The following is a 23,235-nucleotide window of genomic DNA, read 5'->3' on the forward strand; positions in this document are numbered from 1 at the left end:
GGCAATGGGAGAAGGGGAGCTGAGTCTCTCCCCGCCGGTACACACACTCACTGAGCCTCCGAGGACGGAAGGAGGCCTGGCCCCGGCTACGGGTAAACAGCCCCACGGTCTTACGGGCAGCCTCGGGAGTAAATCCGGAGTGGAGCCCCTCCGGCGGCCGGACATCATTGAACGTCCTCCTGCAGCCGAGCCGGTTCCAAGCACGTTGCTTTCCTTTGGACCACACTGGCGAGGCCGAGAGGGGCATCTCAGTGGGCTCCACGCCTGTGCCCCACTCTCCTTCGGGACAGTCGGAGGCCATCATCCTCATTGTAATTTATATTTAGTGTATTGCCGCAAAGGAACGCATTTCGCGGCACATCCGATTCCTGTTCCCCGTTGCCATGGTTGCCGGAATGTTTGTTTCCCCGTTGCTAGGGACCCCCGATTCATGGAGTGGCTGCTTAAGGAGTGTGTCCTCATTTTTGGTCCCGGCTCCTCTGCCAGGGAGGGAACCTACCGGGGTCAAATGTCCCGATGAGAGCAACAAACTCAGCACGTGAGGCCCCATCCTTCGAGGGCAATAAACTTTCGATGGAGGGGAATAAACTTCAGGACTGGAAGGGAGGGGAGGAAGCCACGATCAGGTGGGGGGAGGGAATGAGTACCAGCTGGCGAATGGTGGGGGAGAGGGAGAGATGAAGTGTAAAGAAGGGAGGGATTAGGTGGCAGAGGTAAAAGAACGAATCTGATGGGAGAGGAGAGAGGGAAGGACGAGGGGATCCAGATGCTGGGAAGGTGAGGAGAAGGGAAGGGGTGAGAGGGGAGCCACAATGGGGAAAAGAGAGAAGGGGGAGGAGGGAAAATAGATGAAATTTAGAGAGATTAATGTTAATTCCATCAGATTGGAGACTGCCCAAATGGAATTTATTGTTCATTGAGATACTGAGGGCTGAAAATGGGCCCTTCTGTCCCTGCCCAGCATTCCCAACTTAACCCTAGGACAATTTAGACTGACCAATTAACCTAACCAGTACATCTTTGGTCTGTGGGAGGAAACCAGGGCACCGGGAGGAAACCCACGCACGTCTACAGGGAGAATGTACAATCTCCTTACAGGCAGTGTCAGGAACTGACCCGGGTCGGCTGCACTGTAAAGGGTTGTGCTAACCACTACACTGCCGTGCTGAGGTGGTTGCTCCTCCAAGCTGCTGGAGGGAGGGGAAGTAGTTAGAGGCGAGTCACGTGTCTGTGGTAGCCCCCTTCCTCTCCCTACTTTCTTGCTCCGTAAATTTTCTACATAAATTTTATGTAGAAAATTTGAAGTTAATAACTCATCAGGGGTGATGATAAGTTCATGGCCTAAGGTAGAAGGAGATGAGTTATTAACTTCAAACTTTCTGCATAATCACTCAAAGAGTTGAATTGCATGTGCATGTAACGAGAACTGTATAACTCATCTCCTTCTACCTTAGGCCACGAACTTACCAATCACCCCCGCTGTGGACACTTTCTGGAGGTCCAAGATCCGTATGCTCCACGACCGCTGGACTAAGTGTGTAAATGTAGGAGGGGACGATGTTGAAAAATAACTGTGCTAGGTTTTCTAAAATTGACTCCGTCTACCTTAGGCCACGAACTTATCAATCATCCCTCGTAATGTGCATAATGGAGTCTTTGAAAATGAAACTGGTGGTGAGACGTGGCCTCCCTGATCTTTCCCCCTTTGTGTGTGCAGGTGATACCGACGATTACTCCGAGCGAATGGGAAGTATTGCATACATGATGTGTTGCCCGGGCCGCGACAATTTCAAATTTTGACTTTGTTCCATACGGTTGCCACTGCAGGCATGAGAAAAGAAAGTTTGTGTTTGGAAATCCCGTGGATGTTACTGATTGGTAGGTGTGTTATTCTGTGGAGAGAAAATCAGATACTGTTTACCATTGACCAGAATAAGACCATCGGGCCATAGAATCAAAATTTGCAGCTTCATCATGACTAATCTAATTTCCCCCTCAGACCCAATATACTGCCTCCCTCCTCCCCCCTATTCTTTTGTGCCCTAACCAGTCAAGGATCTATCTACCTCTGCCTTAAATATACACAATGACTGGGCCTCCACAGCTGCTTGGGACAACGAATTTCACTGACTCACCACTCTCTGGCTAAAGGAATTCCTCCTCATCTCAGTTCTAACAGGACTTTCCTCTGTTCTGAGGCTTGTGTCCTCTGCTCTTAGACCCTCCCACCATAGGAAATGTTCTCTCCCCATCCACTCTATCAAGGCTTTTCACCATTCGATAGGTTTCAATAAGGTCACCCCTCGTTCTTCTGAATTCTAGTGGATACAGGTCCAAAACCATCAAATGCTTTGCATATGACAAGCCATGCAATCCTGGAATCATTTTCATGAACCTCCTTTGAACTCTGTCCAGTTTCAGCACATTCTTATTAAGATAAGGGGCCCAAAACTACTCTTAATACTCCAAATGAGGAGTTTCCGCACCACAGAGACAGAAGTAACCTTTAGGGAATGCTGCACAAGGACTCCCAAGTCCTTTTGCACCTCAGTTTTTGCATTTAGAGAATTGTCAACCCTTTCATTTCTTCTAGCAAGGTGAATGACAATACACTTCCCAACACTATATTCCATTTGCCTCTTCTTTGCCCAATTTCCTAATCTGTCTAAGTTCTTCTGCAGCCTCTCTACTTTCTCAAAACTACCTGCCCCTCCACCTATCTTTGTATTATTTGCAAACTTTGCACAAAGCCATCAATTCCATCATCCACGTCATTGACATATAACATAAGAAAGAATTGGTCCCAACACAGACCCCTGTGGACTAGTCACCGGCAGCCAATCAGAAAAGGCTCCTTTATTCCCACTCTTTGCCTCCTCCCAAACAGCCACTCCATGCTAGAATCTTTCCTGTAATACCATGGGCTCACAGTTTGTTAAACAGCTTTGCAAGTGGCACCTTGCCAAAGGCCTTCTGAAAATCCAAGTACACAACATCAACCCATTCTTCTTGTTTATCCTGCTTGTTAATTCTTCAAAGAATTCCAACAGATTTGTCAGGCAGGATGTTGCCTTAAGGAAACCATGCTGACTACGGCCTATTTTGTCATGCGCCTCCAAGCACTCTCAGACCTCATCCTTAACAATTTAATCCAACATCTTCCCAACCACTGACGTCAGACTAACTGGCCTATAGTTTCCTCTCTTCTGCATCCCCCACTTCTTCAAGAGTGGAGTACATTTGCAATTTTTCAGTCTTCTGGAACCGTTGAAGAATCTAGTGATTCTTGAAAGATTGATATTAATTCGTCCACAGTTTCTTCAGCCAGCTCTTTCAGAACCCTGGGATGTAGTCCATCTGGTCCAGGTGACTTATCCACCTTTAGACCTTTCAGTTTCCCAAGAATCTTCTCTTTAGTTATGGTAACTTCACACACTTAATGACCCCTGACACAGTGAAGACTGATGCAAAATACTTATTCACTTTGTTCACATTTCCTTGTCCCCTATTACTATCTCTCCAGCATCGTGATCCTGCTGTCCAATATTCACCTTCTCCTCTCTTTTACACTTTATGTACCTGAAGAAACTTTTGGTATCCTCTTGAATATTATTGGCTAGCTTACTTTCATATTCCATATTTACCTTCTTACTGACTTTTTTTAGTTGTCTTCTGTTGGTTTTTAAAAGCTTCCCTATCCTTTAACTTTTCACTAATTTTGCTCTGTAGTATGCCCTCTCTGTGGTTTTTATGTTGCCTTTAACTTCTCTTGTTAGTTCTTGTGTCATCTTACCTTTAGAATACTTCTTCCCCTTTGGGATGTATCTATCCTGTGCCTTCTGAATTGCTTCCAGAAATTCCGGCCATTGCCGCTCTGCCGTCACCCCTGCCAGTGTTACCTTCCAACCAATTCTGGCCAACTCCTCTCTCATGCTCTGTAATTCCCTTCACTCCACCGTAATACTGGAACATCTGACTTTAGCTTCTCCTTCTCAGATTTCAGAGTAATTCGAACATATTATGATCACTGAACCTTAAGGGTTCTTTTACCTTAATTCTTTAATCAATTCTGGGTCCTTGCACAACACCTAATCCAGAATAGTTGATCTTCTGGTAGGGTCAACCATGAGCTTCTCTCATATTCGCTCTAGAAACTCCCCCTCCTGTAATCCAGCACCAACCTGATATTCCCAATCTACCTGCATATTGAAGTCCCCCGTGACTACTGTAATATTGCCTTTTTGGTGTGCATTTTCTATCTCCTGCTGTAAGTTGTAGACCTCATCCTCACCTCTGTTTGGGGGTTTAGGGTCTTTGTATAGGGTCTTTTACCCTTGCAGTTCCTTAGCTCTATCCACAATGATGTCACCTCTTTCTAATGATTTGATTTCATTGTTTACCAACAGAGCAATGCCACCCCCTCTGCCTTCCTGCCTGTCCTTTCAATACAATGTGTATCCTTGGACATTAAGCTCCCAGCTGTAGTCTTCCAGCCACGATTCAGTGATGCCTACAATATCATAGGTGCCAATCTGTAACTGTGCTACAATTCATCTGCCTTATTCTGTATACAGTGTACATTCAGTCCTGTATTCACCCTTTTCGATTTTGTCCGCCTTTCACATTGCTACTCATCCTGTTGTCTGCAATGTTGCCCTATCGACAGCCTGTCCCCACTGCATCTTGCCTCTGTTTGTAAACCAGCTAGCTCATCTTCAGCAGGATCAATCCGGCCCCCATTCCTCATGGCTGACTTGTCAGCCCCGTTCTCCTGCCTTCTCCCCGTAACATTTGACATTCTTCCTCATCGAGAGCCTGTCAACCTCCGCTTTAAGTTTGCTGAGTGACTGGGTTACGCTGCTGTCCTTGTGTGTGAGCCAGACTCCGCCCTGCTGAACAGGGGATCAGGATACAGCGTCCGAGCACTGGGTGCTTTACTCGGGCAGCACTCACACAGGGAACTGAGTAAAAGTAAATCTGAAAGAGACCAGAAAAACACCAGTAAGTATTCAATGCAGCAAACGTATGACGATTAAGTCACACAGTCACAAAACACAGAGATATATAAAGCTAGACATAACATAGAACAGTACAGTACCATACAGGCCCTTCAGCCCACAATGTTGTGCCAACCCCTAAACCCTGCCTCCTTGCATGTAGAATATCCAAAAATTATACACGGCATTAGGAAATGAAGTTTTAAAGTGTGCAAGAAGATTAGTATTCCATGAATTACCAAGGCTGGTCAACCACTATATTGATAATTAGGAATACACTTTTACGTAATAATAATGCAAAATTTCACCGAGACAGACACTTACAACACTTACAGACAATGATTTCGATGGCACAAACAACAGAAAGGTATACACAGGATTGTGTTTCTGTAGTTCAGTCCAACCCAAAAACTCCACCAAACACAAAATGGCTGCCCAACCTCCCGACATGGTCCAACTGAGTTTCAAATTTCAAGCCAGCAGCGCTATCAAAATAAAAGTCTGAAGGGCTATTTGTCAAAATAGATGGTGGTAGTTCTGGATTCTGTGGCATTTTCCACATCCAAGGACGTTCCAAATGCTTCTTTGCCAGATTGTGTCTCCTAACCTGCCGTAGGTGAGAATGAGTTCATTTCCTGTTAAAACCTCTCCGTACACCTGCAGTCAGTTCCGACGTACTGACGGAGTCAGAGAGTTCTACAGCACAGAAGCATCTTTTCCACGCTGACCAAGTTGACTGACTGAGCCTGTCCCATCTGCCCAGCCATAGCGTAACAGTTATCGTCACACTTTACAGTACCAGCAGCCCGGGTTCAATTCCTGGCAATCTCTGTAAGGAGTTTGTATGTTCTGTCCCCTGGCCTTGTGGACACCCCCCACCCCACATCCCAAAGACTTGCAGATTAGTGCATTGTAGGCACGCTGGAAGCGGGACAACATTAGCAGGCTGCTCTCAGCACACCCTCAGACTGTGTTGGTCGTCGATACAAACAACTCATTTCACTCTATGTCTTGATGTACACGTGACATGTGCATGTCTCTATGGTAGGTGGAACCTGCTGTTCACCCCTGTTGTTTAGGTGTACTGCTGTCCCAGCATAACGTCATTTTTCCCTTATTGCTCTGTGGTGAACTACATATACCTGTCTGGACTGCTCCTGTGGCTCCTCCCACAGACCCCTGTATAAAGGCGATTGAGGCCTGATGCCCGGCCTCATTCTTCAGGATGTAGTGTTGTTCATTCTTCCAGTCAATAAAAGCCGATATCTCGCTTCTTACGTCTCAGAGTGAGTTATTGATGGTGCATCATGCTCCAACGTAGACAAATGACAGTTTCATTTGAGTGAAGGTCACTGTTGTTTGCTTTGAGGTGCTGCCTGCAGAATCAGTGCTGTTATAGGACACAACATGGTGAAGACTACAACCGGACGACCCATCACAGGTGGAGCTGTGTTGCTGGGAATGTACACTGCCTGCCAGGTAAGATTCATCTGCTGTGCGTTCAATTTCATTCAGTGTTGAGGAACCCACGCTACAGGAGCCCGAAGATGCACAGTCAATGTGGCAGGAACAGCTCTTGCCCACCACCATCAGATTTCTGATTGGGCAATGAACACTAACTATCTTTGCTCTCATTTTGCATGCATTTATTTTTTTTAATATTGTAATTTACAGCATAGTATATTTTATATATAGTTCTGTACTGCAGAACAACAACGTTCATGACAAATGTCAGTGATAATAAAACAGCTTCTGGTGTGATAGGCCTTGATTAATCAGCGGCTGAGTTCAGGAGCTGTGAGGTAATGTTGCAGTTCTGTAAAACCCTGGTCATCACACCAAGAACATCGTGTTTGGTTCTGGTCACCTCAGCTGAAGGGTGCGGAAGGTTTACAGAGCAGGTTTACCAGGATGCTGCCTGGATTAGAGAGCATGCCTTATGAGGAAAGATTGAGTGAGCGAGGGCTTTACTGTCTGGAGTGAGGGAGGATCAGAGGTGTACAAGATGATAAGGGCGTAGATAGAGTGGAACCGATAGAGACTATTTCCCCAGGGCAGAGCTTACTATTATGAAGAGCATAACTTCAAGGTGATTGGAGGAAGGTATAGGGGATATCAGAGATAAGATTTTACACAGAGCGGTGGGTGCATGGAATACACAATCCATGCAACACAATCCTCACTGATTTGATTTGATACAAACGACACAATTTACTGTATCTTTCAATGTACACATAAGAAATAAAGACAATCTTGATCGGGATTGCCCTCTGAATGGGCCAGATGACTTACTGTGTCAGGAGAGAACATCGGAATTGTAACCTTTGGATGATTGGCTTTTCCTTACTTCCCACTCAGGTCCGAAGAAGGGCTTGTGCCTCGTGTCCAGGTGTAAGTGTGACTATCTGCTGGCATTGAGCCTGTTTCCGTTCCCAGTCTGGGACAAGTACAGGAACCACTCCCTGAAGAACTGTTCCAGACATAACCAATGCTTTGTTCCCAGATAGACAAGGATGGAAGCAAAATAAAGGATTTACAAAACTGTATCAAGTTTATTGTCATTCAACCAAGTTACAGCTAAATGTATACACACATACTGTACATGCTGTCCCACCAAGAATCCTGATTGGATGAGGACTAACCAATCAGGATGGACAGATGACAGGTTATAAATACCACCGGACTAGACATGCCCAGGCATCACCCCTGATAAAGATGGCAGAGTTTGTTATCAAAACATTGGTAGAGCAACTTGTGGTTGAGCCCACTAGGCGATCAGCTATTCTGGATTGGGTGTTGTGTAATGAACCAGGGTTGATTAGAGAGCTTAAGGTAAAAGAACCCTTAGGAGCAAGTGCAAACACGAGGAAATCTGCAGATGCTGGAAATTCAAACAACACACACAAAATGCTGGTGGAATACAGCAGGCCAGGGAGCATCTATAAGGAGAAGCACTGTTGATGTTTTGGGCCCAGACCCTTCGTCAGGACTAGGAGCAAGTGATCATTATATGCTTGAAATAACCCAAAATTTGAGAAGGGGCTGCTAAAGTCAGATATATCAGTATTAAAGTGAAGTAAAGGTATTTATGGAGGCATGAGAGAGGAGTTGGCTAGAATTGATTGGAAAAGAACACTGGCATGGATGATGGCAGAGCAGAAATGGCTGGAATTTCAGGAAGCAATTCAGGAGGCATGGAATATATACATCCCAAAGAGGAAGAAGTATTCGAAAGACAAGATGACACAACAAGTCAAAGCCAACATAAAAGCCAAAGAGGGGGCATATAATAGAGCAAAGGTTAGTGGGTAGTTAGATGTTCGGGAAGCTTTTAAAAAGACAACAGAAAGCAACTAAAAAAGTCATTGAGAAGGTAAAAATGGAATACAAAAGAAATCTAGCCAATAATATTAAAAAGGATTCCAAAAGTTTCTTCAGATAGATTGTGTTAAAAAGAGGTGAGAGTGGATATCGGGCCACTGGAAAATGATGCTGGAGGTCTAGAAATGGAGGACAATGAAATAGTGGATGAACTGACTAAATATTTTGCCTCAGCTTTACTGTGGAAGACACAAGCAGTGTGGTGGAAACTCCAGGTGTCAGGGGTCATGAAGTGTATGAAGTTACCATAACTTGAGAGAAGGTTCCTGGGAAACTGAAAGGACTGAACCAGCTGGTGTACACCCCAGAGAGGAGGCTGAAGAGATTCTGGAAGCATTGGTAATGATGTTTCAAGAATCACTTGATTCTGGAATGGTTCTGGAAAGCTGGAAAATTGTAAATGTCACTCCTCTTTTCACTGCCTAAAGGTTAATTTGAAGGTTGAGTCTGTTGTGAGGAGGGCAAATGTGATGTTAGCATTTATTTCAAGAAGACTAGAATATAAAAGCAAGGATGTAATATTGAGACTTTACAAAGTACTAATGAGGCCTCACGGAGTATTGTGAGCAGTTTTGGGCCTCTTATCTCAGAAAGGATGTGCTAAAATTGGAGGGTTCAAAGGAGGTTCATGAAAATGATGCCAGGATTGAAGGCTTGTCATTTTGACAGCATTTGATGGCTCTGGGCCTGTATTCATTAGAATTCAGAAGGATGAGGGGTGACCTCACTGAAGCCTATCGAATGGTGAAAGGCCTTGATAGAGTGGATGTGGAGAGGATGCTTCCTCTGGTTGGAGAGTCTAAAACCAGAGGACACAGCCTCAGGATAGAGGGATGTTCTTTTAGAGCAGAGATGAGAAGGAATTTCTTTAGCCAGAGTGTGGTGAATCTGTGGAATTCTTTGCCACGGAGGCCAAGTCTTCATGGAGGCTCATGCCTTCTTGATTGATCAGGGCATGAAGGTATACAGGGAGAAGGCAAGCGATTGGGGTTGAGACAAAACTTGGAAACTTGTGGTCTTATGGTCTCTTGGAATGTAATGTAGTGCTTCCAGAGCAAAAAGAAAGAACATGTATTTCCGTTGTTCTCAAAAACACAGACTGGTAACTTGTTATATAGTATTTAATTTTATGGATGGCATGCTGTAGAGTGTTTTGGAATCAGTCATCTGAATATGCCACTTAAGCCTTAGAAATTACATTCAGTAATATAATTTCCCATAGCTGAATGAGAATGCGTGCATTGCCATTATCCTCAACAAGTATTGTGTGGTAACTTGTTGGAAACTTTCTTTTATGAATCATATCTTGATTTTGATTCAAGGATTTATGTCAATGGCACATAAGTATGAAAACTTATTTGCTGTTGTGTAACAAAATGTACAAAGAATCTAAAGCAGTGATTCCAGAGAAAAATGCACACATTTCCATGAAGACACTGATTGATAGCCTGATTTAAACAATTTTATTTCATGGATCCCATGCTGTAGAGTGTATAAAAATCAGTTATTTCAATGTGCAACCTAAGCTTTTAGAAGTTACATTCAGTCGTACAACAAAATTCCAGTAACTTTTGCAATACTGATGCAAGGTTCACTGGCCTATAAATTTCCTGGTTTATTCTTAGAGCCTTTTTAAAACAGCGGGACAATAGCTATCCTTCAATCCCTCAGTAACTCACTTGTGTTAAAGATTATTTAAATATCTCTGCTATTCTGCACTTGCCTTCCATACAGAGTGAACACGGATGGAACGCTGTCGGTGTGTTTGACCCTTGCCTGGGTTGATAGCGGGACCACGTGAAAACGGCATTCTCTTTTTGTGGTCACAGTCGGTGACTGTAAGTTTCGGAAGATTCGACCAGGAGGATTCATCGGCAGCGGCACTGGGAAAACAAAACAACTCTCTCTCTCTCTCTCAGACTCCACTCAAATTGCAGAACTGAACTGACTACTTACCATACCACCGTAAGACTGTATCATTTATCACCTGATCTGGGAGAAGCTTGGGAACTTTATTTACTCACTTATATATGCATATACTCTGCTAACTTGTTTTATATTACTTTAACACATAGTTATTAATAAAATAGAGTTTATAACGGAAGACTCAGACACCCGGTGTGTCCATTTCTGCTGGTCCTTTTTAATCCGTTTAACAGGTGTTTGAAAATTATATGTAAATCAAAGGAAGCATTGTCGACATATTGTAACTATAGAATTGTCCTGCCATTACCTTTGATCTTTAGCACATAAAAATGTCATGTAATATTGGGTCTGGCAGGCCTCTTCTTCTACGTGTGTCTCGCGTATGATGGCTGTTGGTCGTTTTGCTGAATAAGGGTTTCTATATCCACCAGTTTCAGTGTTCCTCCAGTGAGTTTGTTCACACTCACAACAGCATACACAAGCTTTGCATTCTCAAATTTCACTTTTGAACGACCCCCTTTCGGAATGCACCTTTGCCAAAAACAGCCCGTTTCAATGCACACTTTATTTTATGAATCCTATGGTCCTGAATTTTGATAGATAGATGATAGATAGATAGATAGATACTTTATTCATCCCCATGGGGAAATTCAACTTTTTTTCCAATGTCCCATACACTTGTTGTAGCAAAACTAATTACATACAATACTTAACTCAGTAAAAAAAATGATATGCATCTAAATCACTATCTCAAAAAGCATTAATAATAGCTTTTAAAAAGTTCTTAAGTCCTGGCGGTAGAATTGTAAAGCCTAATGGCATTGGGGAGTATTGACCTCTTCATCCTGTCTGAGGAGCATTGCATCGATAGTAACCTGTCACTGAAACTGCTTCTCTGTCTCTGGATGGTGCTATGTAGAGGATGTTCAGAGTTATCCATAATTGACCGTAGCCTACTCAGCGCCCTTCGCTCAGCTACCGATGTTAAACTCTCCAGTACTTTGCCCACGACAGAGCCCGCCTTCCTTACCAGCTTATTAAGACGTGAGGCGTCCCTCTTCTTAATGCTTCCTCCCCAATAGTGGCACTTTAAGTCTGAAAATTTACATGCAGTTGTATAACAGAATATGCAAAGGATCTAACGTAGTGCTTCCAGAGCGAAAAAAAACGCACATTTCCATTTTACTCAAAATCTTGTTTTAAACAATTCTATTTTGTGAATCCCACGCTGAAGACGCGAAGTTACATTTTCAGTAGAATTACAAAATTGCACACCAGCTAAGGGGGTATTATGGGGGCATAATGGCCACCATCCTCAACAAGTGCTGTCTGGTAATCTGTTGTAAACAACTGTCTTTTATGTATCCACTGATGTTGATTTCTATTCAAAGATCTATAAGACAGTGGCAATTAAGTTTGAAAAGTTATATGCAGTTGTACTTATAACCAAATGCGAACTGAACCTAAAATAGTGATCCCAGAGCAAAATGCATATATTTCTATTTTCATTTTACATATCTGAAGCTGTAGGTTGTTTTGGAATCTGCTATTTGAATGTGCAACCTAAGTGTTAGAAGCTACATTCACTAGTATAACAAAATTCCACATAAGCTTAGTAGCATTACGAGAGCAGGAAGCATACATTGTCACCTTTCTTTAAAAAATGCTATGTGGTAACTTGTTGCAGTAAATTTCCTTCCTGTGTTCTTGTGTCCTGATTACTAGCCAAGTTTTTATATGATAGTGGAACACAAGAGTGAAAACTTATATGCAGGTACATAGGAAAAAGCATACGGAATGTAGTAGAGAGAGCACAAAAGCACATCTTTTTATTTTTGTCAAAGATACAGAGTGGTAACGTTTTCAAACCAATTTTATTCCTTGTATATCATGTGGTAGAATGTTTTGTATTCAGCTAATGGAATGTGCAACCTCAGCCTTAGAAGTTATGTTCAGTCGTGTAACAAAATTCCACATCGCTGAACGAGTATTACCAGAGCAGGAAGCACACAAGGCCACTTTTCTCAAAAATTGTATCTGGTAACCTGTTGTAAAGAACATCACTGATCATGAGCAGCCAGCACAAGAGGCACGTGCAGGCTTGATTTCAAGTGACATGGACGGGAGGGGTATGGAGTGCTTGGTCCGGGTGCAGGTCGATGGGACTCAGCAGTTTAAATGGTTTGGCACAAACTAGATAAGCCAAGGGGCTTATTTCTACGCTGTACTTTTCTGTGACTGTGCAGCTCTATAACAAAAGGAGCACAGAATCTAAAGTGCTTCTATAGCATAAGAGCATATGCTTCCATTTTCCTCAAAAACACTGAGTGGAATCTTGTTTTTAATATTTTTATTTTATGGATCCCATGCTTTAGAATGTTTTGGTATCAATTACTTGAATGTGCAAATTAAGCCTTCAAAGTTACATAACCTAAATGAGTACTATCAGAGCAGAAAGCATACATTCACACAATGCTGGAGGTACTCAACAGGCTAGCAGCATCTATGGAAAGAAGTACAGTCAATGTTTCAGCCCCAAACGTTGACTACTTTTTGAGTTCCACCAGCATTTTGTGGAACAGCATTTTATTGCTCAGGTTTTCAGCAGCTGCAGATTTTCTCTTGTTTGTGAAATCATACATTACTACTTTTCTCAAAAATGCTATGTGTCAACTTGCTGTAAACTACTTTGCTTTATGCATCCTCCAGCCCTGATTATAAACAAGCAGGTATATGAAAGAGGCACTGAAACCTCATAAGCTATATGCAATTGTACAGCAAAAAGGTGCACCGAATTTAAAATAGCTTTTGCAGAGCAAATGAGTGTACATTTTCATTTTTCTCAAAAATACGGAGCAGTGACTTGTTTTAAAAAATTTTATTTCATGGATCCCATGCTGTGAGTGCTTTCAAATCATTAATTTGGACACGTAACCTAAGCCTCAGAAGTTTCCTCCAGCAGTGTGGCAAAATTCTATATTACCAGAAGAGAAAGCACACCACCACTTTTCTCAAAATTGCTGTGTGGTAAACAACTTTCTTTTATGAATCCGCTGGACCTGATTTCTATACAGATAGTGGCACCTAAGTTTGAAAGGTTAAATGCAGTGTATAACAAAAAGTGCACAGAATCTAAAGAAGTGTTTCTAGAGTTAAAAACTTTCCTTCAAAACACTTCTTCTAAACAATTTATACCTGCAGTTGTAGAACTTGTTTTAAGAAATTTTATTTTATGTTTGTTTTGCTGTAGTGTTTTGGAATCAATTATTTGAATGTGACCTAAGCCTAAGAACTTAAGTCCTTAGAAGCTGCATTCAATAGTGCCTGAAAATTCCAGATAAGCTAAAAAGTGCGACTAGAGCAAAAACATACATTGCCACTTTCCTCAAAAATGCAATGTTATAACCTGTAAACAATGTTGCCTTATGTATCCTATAATCCTGATTTCTATATGAGCATTTATATAATGCACTGAAATCTGACATTATATGTAGTTCAATAACAAGTGCACAGAATCTTAGTGTTTCCAAAGCAAAAAAAAAACATAATTTCCAATTTGCTCAAAAATACTAAGTGATAACTTGCTTCAAACAGTTTTATTTTGGGTATCTCATGTTGTAAAGTCTTTTGGAGTCTGTTATTGTAATAGCAGCTTAGAAGTTACATGCAATAGTAAAACTGCATACAAGCTAAATTAATGCTTCCAGAGCAAAACGATTACATTGCAAATTTCCTCAAAAAAGCTATGTGACAATTAATTATAAACTTTTTTTTATGCCTCTGCAGTCCTGAATTTGAATCTGGCTTTTATGTTTGAGAAGTTATAAAAGAATTGTGAGTTGCAATGAGACCTGTGGTAAAGAACTTCACTTCACTTTAAAGATCACATGCTCCTGATTACCACAGAATCAGAAGTGCTAATGATGTCTGAAAAGTTACATCTAATTCTTAAGAAAAAGTGCATATAATCTAAAATAGTGTTTCCAGAGGGGGAGAAAACATCCATTTACAAATTCCTCAAAACTGCGTGTGTGGTGCTTTGGATTTCCAGCATCTGCAGACTTTCTCATGGTTGGAGGCCTGAAGAAGGGTCTCAGTCCAAAACGTCAACCGCTTTCTCTTTTCCATAGATGCTGGTGCGTGACCTGGTGGGTTCCTCCAGCATTTTGTGTTGTTGCTTTAGATTTCCAGCATCTGCAGACTTTTTTGTGACTGTGGTAGTGTTTTTTAAACAATTTATACATCTCAAGCTGCAGTGTTTTGGAATCAGATATTTGAATGTGCATGGTCCGTGCAGTTGCATAACAAAATGCACTTGAGGTAAATCAGTGTTTCCAAACAATAAGCCTACATTGCCTCTTCCATCAAAAATGCCATGTGGTCACGTTGCAATCAACTTGTTTTGTGTATTCCGTACTTCTGATTACTCTACAACCATTTGTCTGATAGTGGCAGTTGACTGAGGGGTTATATGCAGCTGTATTTAAAAAAGTGCACTGAATCTAAAATATTCTTTCCAGAGCAAAACAAATACATACATTCCTAATTTCTTCTATAGCACAAAGTAGCAATACTTTTTAAGTAGTTTTATGGATCCCATGCATTTTGGAATCAGTGATTTAAGTGTGCAACTTAAGTCTTGGAAATAAAATTCAGTGGTATAACAAAATGAGTGTTTCCAGAGCCAAATTATAATTTTTCTTAAAAATGCTAAGGTTTTGCCTGTTATTCAGCATTAATTACTCAAAATGTGGTCTGATCTTCATCTAAGTCACAATAATAGACAAACACAATCTGCCTAAACTAATAACACACAAATAATTGTACTTCTTCTCGTCAATACTGACTACATCATTTAAACAATCACAGTCTAGGTTCAAAAAGAAGTACGTGACCCTCTGGGGTAATGCCTTCTACAAAAGCTATTTGGAGTCAGGTGTTCCATTCAATGAGATGAGATTGGAAGTATCCCATTAAAAAAATGACACACAAAGTCAGGTTACTGACAGCTCCGGCTCTTCTCAAGAAAGATCTGTTTATGTGCACCAGGCCTCGATCAAAACAACTTTCAGAATTGTAGAGATGCAGGAAGCTGGGAAAGGTTACAAAAGCATTTCTAAAGACCTGGGTGTTCATCAGTAAGATAAATTGTCTAAAAATAGAGGAAACTCACTACTGTTGCTACTCTTCCTCGAAGTGACATCCTGCAAAGATCCCATCAAGAGCACCACGCTCAATGCTGAAGGAGGCGATAAAGAACCCGCCGGTAACAGCAAAAGACCTGCAGAAATCCCTACAACTCGCTAAGATCTCTGTTCGTGTGTCCACTATGAATGGTGTTCATGGAAGGACACCACAGAGGAAGCCACTGCTCTCCAAAACAAAAAAAAAACATTGCTGCACATCTCAAGTTTGCAAAAGACCACCTCGCTTTTCCACAATGCTCTGTGGACGGATGAGACAGAAGTTGAATAAATTTTTTTTTTAGTGAAAATGCACACTGCTTTGTTTGGAGGCAAAAGGGTACTGCACATCAACACTAAAACCTCATCCCAACTGTGATGCATGGTGGAAGGAGCTCAAAAACACCAAGTAGCAACTTGATTTAAATGGTCTCATTTTATGCATCTCATGTTGTAAATTTTTTGGAAACCATTATTTGAAAGTGCAGCCTAAGGCTTCGAAGTTACATGCAGTTGTGTAACAATACTGAACAATGGTGTGTTTCCAGAGCAAAAAGCATACAGCGCCAGTTACCTCACAAATGCTATGTGGTAACTTGTTGAGTCAACTCAAAGAGTTGGAATAAAAGGGACCTCTCATAGTTGGCTTCCAGTGACTAGTGGTTTTTCATAGGGATCCGTTTTGGAACAATTTCTTTTCACATTTATGTCAATGATCTGGATGATAGAACTGATGGTAGAAAGATAGGTACAAAGATAGTGCTGTTTCCTTCTGCAGAAGGACAGAATAGGAGAAAGGGCAAAGATGCAGCAGATGGAGTACAGCTGATAAGTGCATGCACTTTGGTAGAATGAATAAAGGCATAGTCTATTTCCTAAACAATGAGCAAATTCAGAAGTCAGAGGAGCAAAGGTTAACTCGCAAGCTGAGTCAGTAGTCAGGAAGGCAAGTACAATGTCAGCATTCATTTCGAGAGGACTAGGATATAAAAGTAAGGATGTAATGCTGAGGCTTTATAAGGAACTGGTCAGACCACATTTAGAATATTGACAGCAGTTTGTATGAATTTTAATCTCCTTATGTGTTGGCACTGGAGAGGATCCAAAGGAAGTTCATGACAATGATCCTGGGAATGAAAGGGTTAACATATGAGGAATGTTTTCACGGTTCTGCACCTATTGCATATCAAAGGCCTAGACAGAGTGGACATTCAGAAGATGTTTCCAATAATGGGGAGTCCAGGACCAGAAGGCAAGAGATGAGGCAAGAATTATTTTGGCCAGAAGATGGAGAATCTGTGGAATTCATTGCCATGAATTGTGCATTGGATATATTTAAGGCAGAGGTTGAGAGGTTTTTGATTAGTAAGGGCATCAAAGGTTTTGGGGTTGAAAGGGATAATAAATCAATTATCAAATGATGGAGCAGACTCAATGGTTTAATTGGTCCAATTCTGCTCCTATATCAGACGGCCTTAAGGTCTTTTTTAAAAAAAAACACTCCCTTCCTGGAAAAAACAAATACATGCTTTTACCCAGCTTCCCCTACAATTTCATTCCCAGTCTGATCTCCCAAAATGCAATATCTCACATTTATCTAGATTGAAAGCAACTTCCCAAACCTCAGCCCATATATTTATCTGATCAAGATGAATAACCTTCTACACCATCTACGACAGCACCACTTGTTTTAGTATCATTCTCAAACATTATCCATGCCTTGTACTTTACTGACAATGAAGGTCCCAGCACCAACCCATAGTACATCACCAAACACAGATGTCCAGTCTGAAAGCTACCCGACCCATCACCCTCTGTTTATTGAGCCCGATCTACTATCTCCACCAAGATCCTGTCATGAACGACCTTTCAAAGGCCTTGTTATAGACCATATCAACATCATCCACTACTCCAATCTCATCTACACCCTTGGATACCTCCTTGAAGAACTCCGAATTTGAATGCACACTGTGTTAACCTCCCTGAATCAGACCCCGTCTCTTCAAATGTTGTGGATGCCGTCCCTCAGAATCCTCTCCCATTTTGTAATCATTAAATCTATTACTGGATTCTTTTAAATTGTTATAGACTCCTTTATTAGTTTCTTAATATTTGCAGTGAACTTCACAATTGCAGATGCTGGAAATCTGAAGTAAAAACAGAGAATGCTGGAAAACCAAAATGGCGACATTTGTGTTTGCAGCATCTTTTGGTTTTTATTAACCATTCATGTGTGTGGCAATCTCCAAACAATAAGGCTGTATTCTTCCAATCTGTGGTGGCAGCTTAGTACTGATTACCACATTAAACATTACAGGACCAAGGCAACCTGTGGAGTTAAGTGGATACAACAGAGGACCAGTGCGCAGCGGTTGTGTGACCTCCTTCATTTACCAAGTGACAATGACAAATTTATACAGCTATTTTGGATATTTTCTTCCTTAAATGTCACTTCAAACCAACAGATTTTTTTTTTTTAAAACCTTCCCTCCTGGATTTCCTTGGCCATCAATGAATAATTGGCAGTAGGTATCCGGTTAAAACTGACGATGCCGATGTAAGAGAAATGGCATACAGGCAGGGTGAAAGAAACCACAAGGAATGATCACACTTGGTTTATTGATATACAGACAACTGTTAGATCAAAAAGGGTCAACAAATGACAGATATACTGAAAAAAAAGTTAATAGGCATCATGTTTGATTAAGTGCAGCAGTGCAGGCATTTAAATAAAGGCAATTACATATTCTGTACAAGGTAGAATTGACAAGAATTTAGTATTTTAGACTAAAACACTTGAAACAAAAGCTCAATTTGTAACTGTTGAAGCTACAGGAGTTTCTACCTGAAGAACTAGAGAGTGACATCACTGTTAACGGTTTCTATGGAAACCAAAGACACTTGAAAGGCAGCAATCACCGAAGATCCAGGATTGTAACGTTGGTCTCAATGACGGAAACGTGTGAGCATGTCTGTAGGAGCAGATGAATCAATCATGAAAATAGACATCATGTCTTGTCGGAACACTGGTTTTAGCAACCTGCCCACTAATTTGGATGCTATCTAAAAGGGAAATCAATGCCCACGAGCTTATCAGTCAGTAATGATGAATACTGAGATTTAATAAGCTGTAGGCTCTAGCCCCTGGCTGTGTCAGTGCGAGCTCCCCATCGCTTCTCTAAGGCAGGCACACCTGGGTCTCAGGCACTGGGAAGCTCCGAAAATCAATCTGGGTCTGTGTTTTTGCTTCATAAGGCATAGAAGCAGAATTAGGCGATTCAGACCATCAAGAGAACTCTGACATTCTATCCTGGTGGATTTGTTATCCCTCTGAACTCCATTCTCCTGCCTTCCCCCCACAACTTTGCTGCCCTTATTAATCAAGAATCTATCAACCGCACGTTTTAAATATACCCAATGACTTGGTTCCACAGCCATCTGCGGCAATGAATCCCACAAATTCACCATCATCTGGCTAAAGTAATTCCTCATCTCTGCTATAAAGGGACGTCTTTGTATTCTGAGGCTGTGCCTTCTAGTCCTAGACTCCTCATTATTGGAAACATCCTCTCCATGTCCACTCTATCTAGTGGGCCTTTTAATTTTTGATCAGTTTCAACAAGATCCCCCTTCATTCTTCTAAACTCGAGTGAGTACAGGCCCGGAGCTATCAATTGCTCCTCACACACTGATCCTTTGATTCCTAGGATAATTTTCGTAAACGTCCTCTGGACCCTCTCCAATGCCAGCATATTCTTTCTTAGATAAGGAGCCCAAGACTTCCAAGTGTGGTCTGACCAGCATTACATCCTTGTTTTTATTGTAGTCCTCTCGAAATAATGGGGTTACAACATGCAAGTCTCGTAGAACAGTATCTTGTAGGCCTATACTCGATGCTGAATTTAAAGCATCTAACATCGGTTAAACAACAAATATTTGGAACTTTGTTATCTATTTACTGCTTCGGAGCACAGACTGGTAGCCGATAGTTTTTTTTTGAAATGTGGAAGGCAGAACGATGAGCTACTTGGAGGGGCTGTGGGGGTGGAGTGCTCCCAATTGCCTGCTGCTGACCTTGTCCTTTAGAAGGTGGGTAATTCCTGCTGCAGCCCATACTGCACGAGGAGGTAACCAAGCAACTGTTTTAAAATGGAAGATGGAAGGGATGTTGCAAGGTTCTCTCCAAAGCGTGTGCACACATCTTCTGCCACTAGCACACAAAGGAATTTAAACTGCGCACAGAATGTTGACACCCTCTACCTCATCGGCATGTTAAGTATATTTCACGACTGTAGCACAATCTCATTTCCTTTTCCAGTTTCTGATGCGGACGGTGTTGACAACGTGGGGTTTGCAATGATTCGTCTGCAGATTTTAGAACTGGCATATTTATGTGTTTTTATTGAAGAAATTATTCAGTGCACACATGTTGTTGTCACTGGGCACGAAGTTGCACAGCACAAAATTTTTACACACACTGGTCAATTACAAATCAGAGGGAACATTGAGCTGGTGTTGCAGATATGTTGCTCTGACTGCTGTTGGCCCTTTGCACGTCTGTTGAAGCTATGGGGTGGAGATATTCCATTTGATCTGCAGACAGCAGGAAGTCCCTGGGAAGTCTGCTACTGTAGCCTTATCTGACTAGCTAGTGACATATCTAGTCAATGCCAATGCACCCAGAATTCTCAGGGTGCGACGACAACAGTAATGCCATTGAATTATCTTCTTGAAGGTATTCACTAGCTGGTCTTTGTGAGCCACAAAGGTTACTTGCCATTTATCAGTACAAGCTTAAATGCTGTTTGGTTGCCATCAAGCACAGACCTCATATGTTATCAAGGTGTGAAGACAGACACCAAAACTCTGCCACCAGGAGTAAACTCCAACTAAACACTTCTTTAGTGCGGGGAAAAGGAGGACAGTCAATCATAGAATTGTACAGCAGTTAACCAGCCCTTTAGTCCACCTTGTTCATGTTAACTGTCATGTCTATCTATATTGACTTCATTTGTCTGCATTAGCTCGTATCCCCTCACTCTCCTCCTATCCAAACACCTGTATAAAGAGCTTTTAAACATTGTAACTGCCTCTGTCTCTACCAGCTCCTCTGACAGCTTGTTCCAGATAACCGCCTTCCACTGTGTGGACATTACACTTCCTTTAAATTTCTCCCCGTCTCCTTAAACTCTATTTCTAGCTCTAGTGTCATAGGAAAATAACTATTCTATCAATCTCTATATCATCATGTGTAGCCTTACAGTCACAGTTATGAAGTCAGAATCAGGGAGGATTACACATACAATAAATAATCAATTATTGCTTTGGATAACTGCATGCACAGTACTGTGCAGAAGTTATAGGCACATATATATAGCTTAAGACCTTTGCACAGTCACGTAGCAATATTATGTGTCTTCTTCTTCTGGCTATCCATCCCATAGGATGATGATGGTTCCTATCAGTCAGTTAGTGGGGTTTGATATGTGCGTCCTTGAGTGGCTGTACAGGCCGATCCTTGACAGGCGCTACTTGCCACTTACTTGGCAGGTGAGGCCTGGAGGGGCAGCAGGGGCAAAGCTCTGTTGTGGCACTTCCTGTGCCTTTCCTCTGTTGCCTCTTTGAGCTCATTCTCAGCAGCATCCACACCTTTTCTGATGGCGTCCCTCCATTGTGAGCGATCTTGAGCCAGATCCTCCCATGTTGATGGGGCAATGTCAGCTTTCTTGAGGCTCCTGTGCAGAACATCCTTGTACCGTGGTCACTGGCCTCCTCGTTTTCGGGTACCACTGGACAGTTGGCCATACAAGATGCCCTTGGGCAGTCTTCCATCAGGCATTCTGACAACATGTCCTGCCCAGTGCAGTTGGGCTGACATCACCAAGGTTGAAACTGCTGGCATTCCGGCTCGAGAGAGGACCTCGGTATTGGAGACCTGTCTCACCAGGTGATCTTCATCAGGGAACATAGGTGACGCTGCTGCAGTTGGTCAAGCTGGCGTAAGTGACTCTGGTATGGTCTCACGTCTGATACGTTGTCTGATATGACAACGGCCCTGTATACCTTGCACTTGGTGGCCAACCTGATGTTCTGTGACCAAACTCGATCTTTCAGCTGACCAAAGGCAAAGCAGGCTTTTCTGGTTCTTGACTCAATCTCTACATCCAGAAAAGCTGAGGCTGTTATTATGCTGCCCAGGTAGCAAAACTTGTTGACAGCATTGAATCGAGTGTCATCAATGAGGACAGTCACGTAGCAAGATTATGTGTAACATCCTGGGAAAGGTTTCAATGCTAACGTAATGATCTTTCTGTAGAAGCAGTGACTGGGTTACGGTTAGAGATAACGGATGCTTTGGAATGTGAGCTGGGTCTTTTGTTCGGGGTAAGATGGAGAGAGAAGATGTGGAGAGAACCAGTTGTAGGATTCGAGCCGGTGGGAAGATTGCGATTTGATGGAGCTGGGCAGCGAGATCGACTGAGGATCGGTGACGAGCTCCAACTGGAGCACGTTTGACTGTTTAATCATAATGGGCCCTTTTTGTTTTTTTCTTTCTTTTCTTTACTAACCCTTTAGGTAAGATTCACAAGTACAATTCCTCTGATCGTATGCAGTGTACTGTCTGTTGTAACAGGGTAGCGGATCACACAGCATCCACACAAACCAGGGTTTGGCGTGGGAGAGCCGTCTCAATCTCACGAGTTCGGCAGGACCGGAGTGTGTTTTCCCTAGACTCACACAGCCAAGGAAACCAGTGGGGTTTCACATGTATTGCACAGTACGACTGCCACAAAAAACCCACAAATTTAATGATATATATGAGAGTAATAGTAAACCTGCTTCTGATAATGGGTCTCCGTTGTGGACTGAGGGTAGGAAGGGGGCAGGGAGAGGGGAGATCAAGGTTGGGAAGAGGGGAGGGAGTAGGAAGCACTAGGCAGACATTCAGTAGTGATCAAACGTTTAGAATCAAATGACTTTGCCTAGTGTCTCAGGGCTGGGTGCGTCTGCACCCAAGGTACCCCTGCCCCTGGCACTCCTCCTCTGCCATGTGTCCCACACCCCCTCTGCGGCACTTCACCCTCGCCATTCCCAACATTCCTTGCCAGATTTACAAACTCACTCTCCGCTCCACATTGACAAATACAGTACCGTTCACAAGCACTGGGCACCCTATATGTGCCTAAGACTTTTGCACAGTACTGGGTACTGTATTAACATTCCTAATTTCCACTCAGAAAGCCACAGGCAGAAAATCATACTTACGTTAAACAGAGGGGGGTTCTTAACATGTGGGTGAAAACCTTTCTGCTTACAGGAAGAAATCTCATCCATTCCGTGCTCAGTCAATCTGAAAAAAGCTGACCTTTTCAAAGAAAGAGGAATCAGTCAGAACACAGGACCACGGGTGGTAACAAACCGCTAATAGTTAAATCCTCTGTGGTGTTCCAGAATAAAACCAAATCTAATTATTGTGCATGTAGGATTTGTTGAAAAAAATTGACAGGAGCTCGAGTTCACCGTGTAAAAGGAGGTCAATCAATCTTCAGCCTTTTCTCATCAAAACTGATTTCACGGCTGGTTTGCCTATTTTAAATAACCTGATCGACAGCTTTTAATATTCATGGCAGACTGTATCAACGCACGTTGACTTGCCTATTTCAGTGGCAGTACATCACTCCAAATCTGAAGATCCTAGCTTTACAGTGCACAACACAGACTTGAGCTCGTAACCAAGGTAAAGACAC

At 42.3% G+C, this 23,235-nt stretch overlaps 1 protein-coding gene and 1 long non-coding RNA gene across 4 annotated transcripts in view; one reads left to right on the forward strand and one right to left on the reverse strand.

Moving 5' to 3' along the window:
- The first annotated feature begins 1,419 nt into the window (after positions 1-1,419).
- On the forward strand, positions 1,420-10,427 carry LOC140738559 (uncharacterized). Of its 2 annotated transcripts, none has more exons than XR_012101404.1 (3): positions 1,420-1,878; positions 6,367-6,476; positions 10,113-10,427. It is a non-coding gene; the product is annotated as an uncharacterized lncRNA (long non-coding RNA). The 2 variants fall into 2 exon arrangements; XR_012101402.1 differs by lacking the exon at positions 10,113-10,427 and adding an exon at positions 7,356-7,605.
- Positions 10,428-18,089: 7,662 nt separating this feature from the next.
- Positions 18,090-23,235, reverse strand: part of LOC140733376 (STAM-binding protein-like) — a 58,083-nt gene continuing 52,937 nt past the window's right edge. For both annotated transcript variants that reach the window (XM_073056626.1, XM_073056632.1), the window contains exons 9-10: positions 22,754-22,853; positions 18,090-18,459 (exon numbers count right to left, since the gene is read on the reverse strand). In XM_073056626.1, the coding sequence (XP_072912727.1) occupies positions 18,403-18,459; positions 22,754-22,853 (157 nt within the window). In that variant the 3' untranslated portion in view covers positions 18,090-18,402. The remainder of the gene's footprint in view (positions 18,460-22,753; positions 22,854-23,235) is intronic.

This window comes from Hemitrygon akajei, chromosome 1 (genome assembly GCF_048418815.1).
Source record: "Hemitrygon akajei chromosome 1, sHemAka1.3, whole genome shotgun sequence".
In the NCBI taxonomy this organism is placed as follows: Eukaryota; Metazoa; Chordata; class Chondrichthyes; order Myliobatiformes; family Dasyatidae; genus Hemitrygon; species Hemitrygon akajei.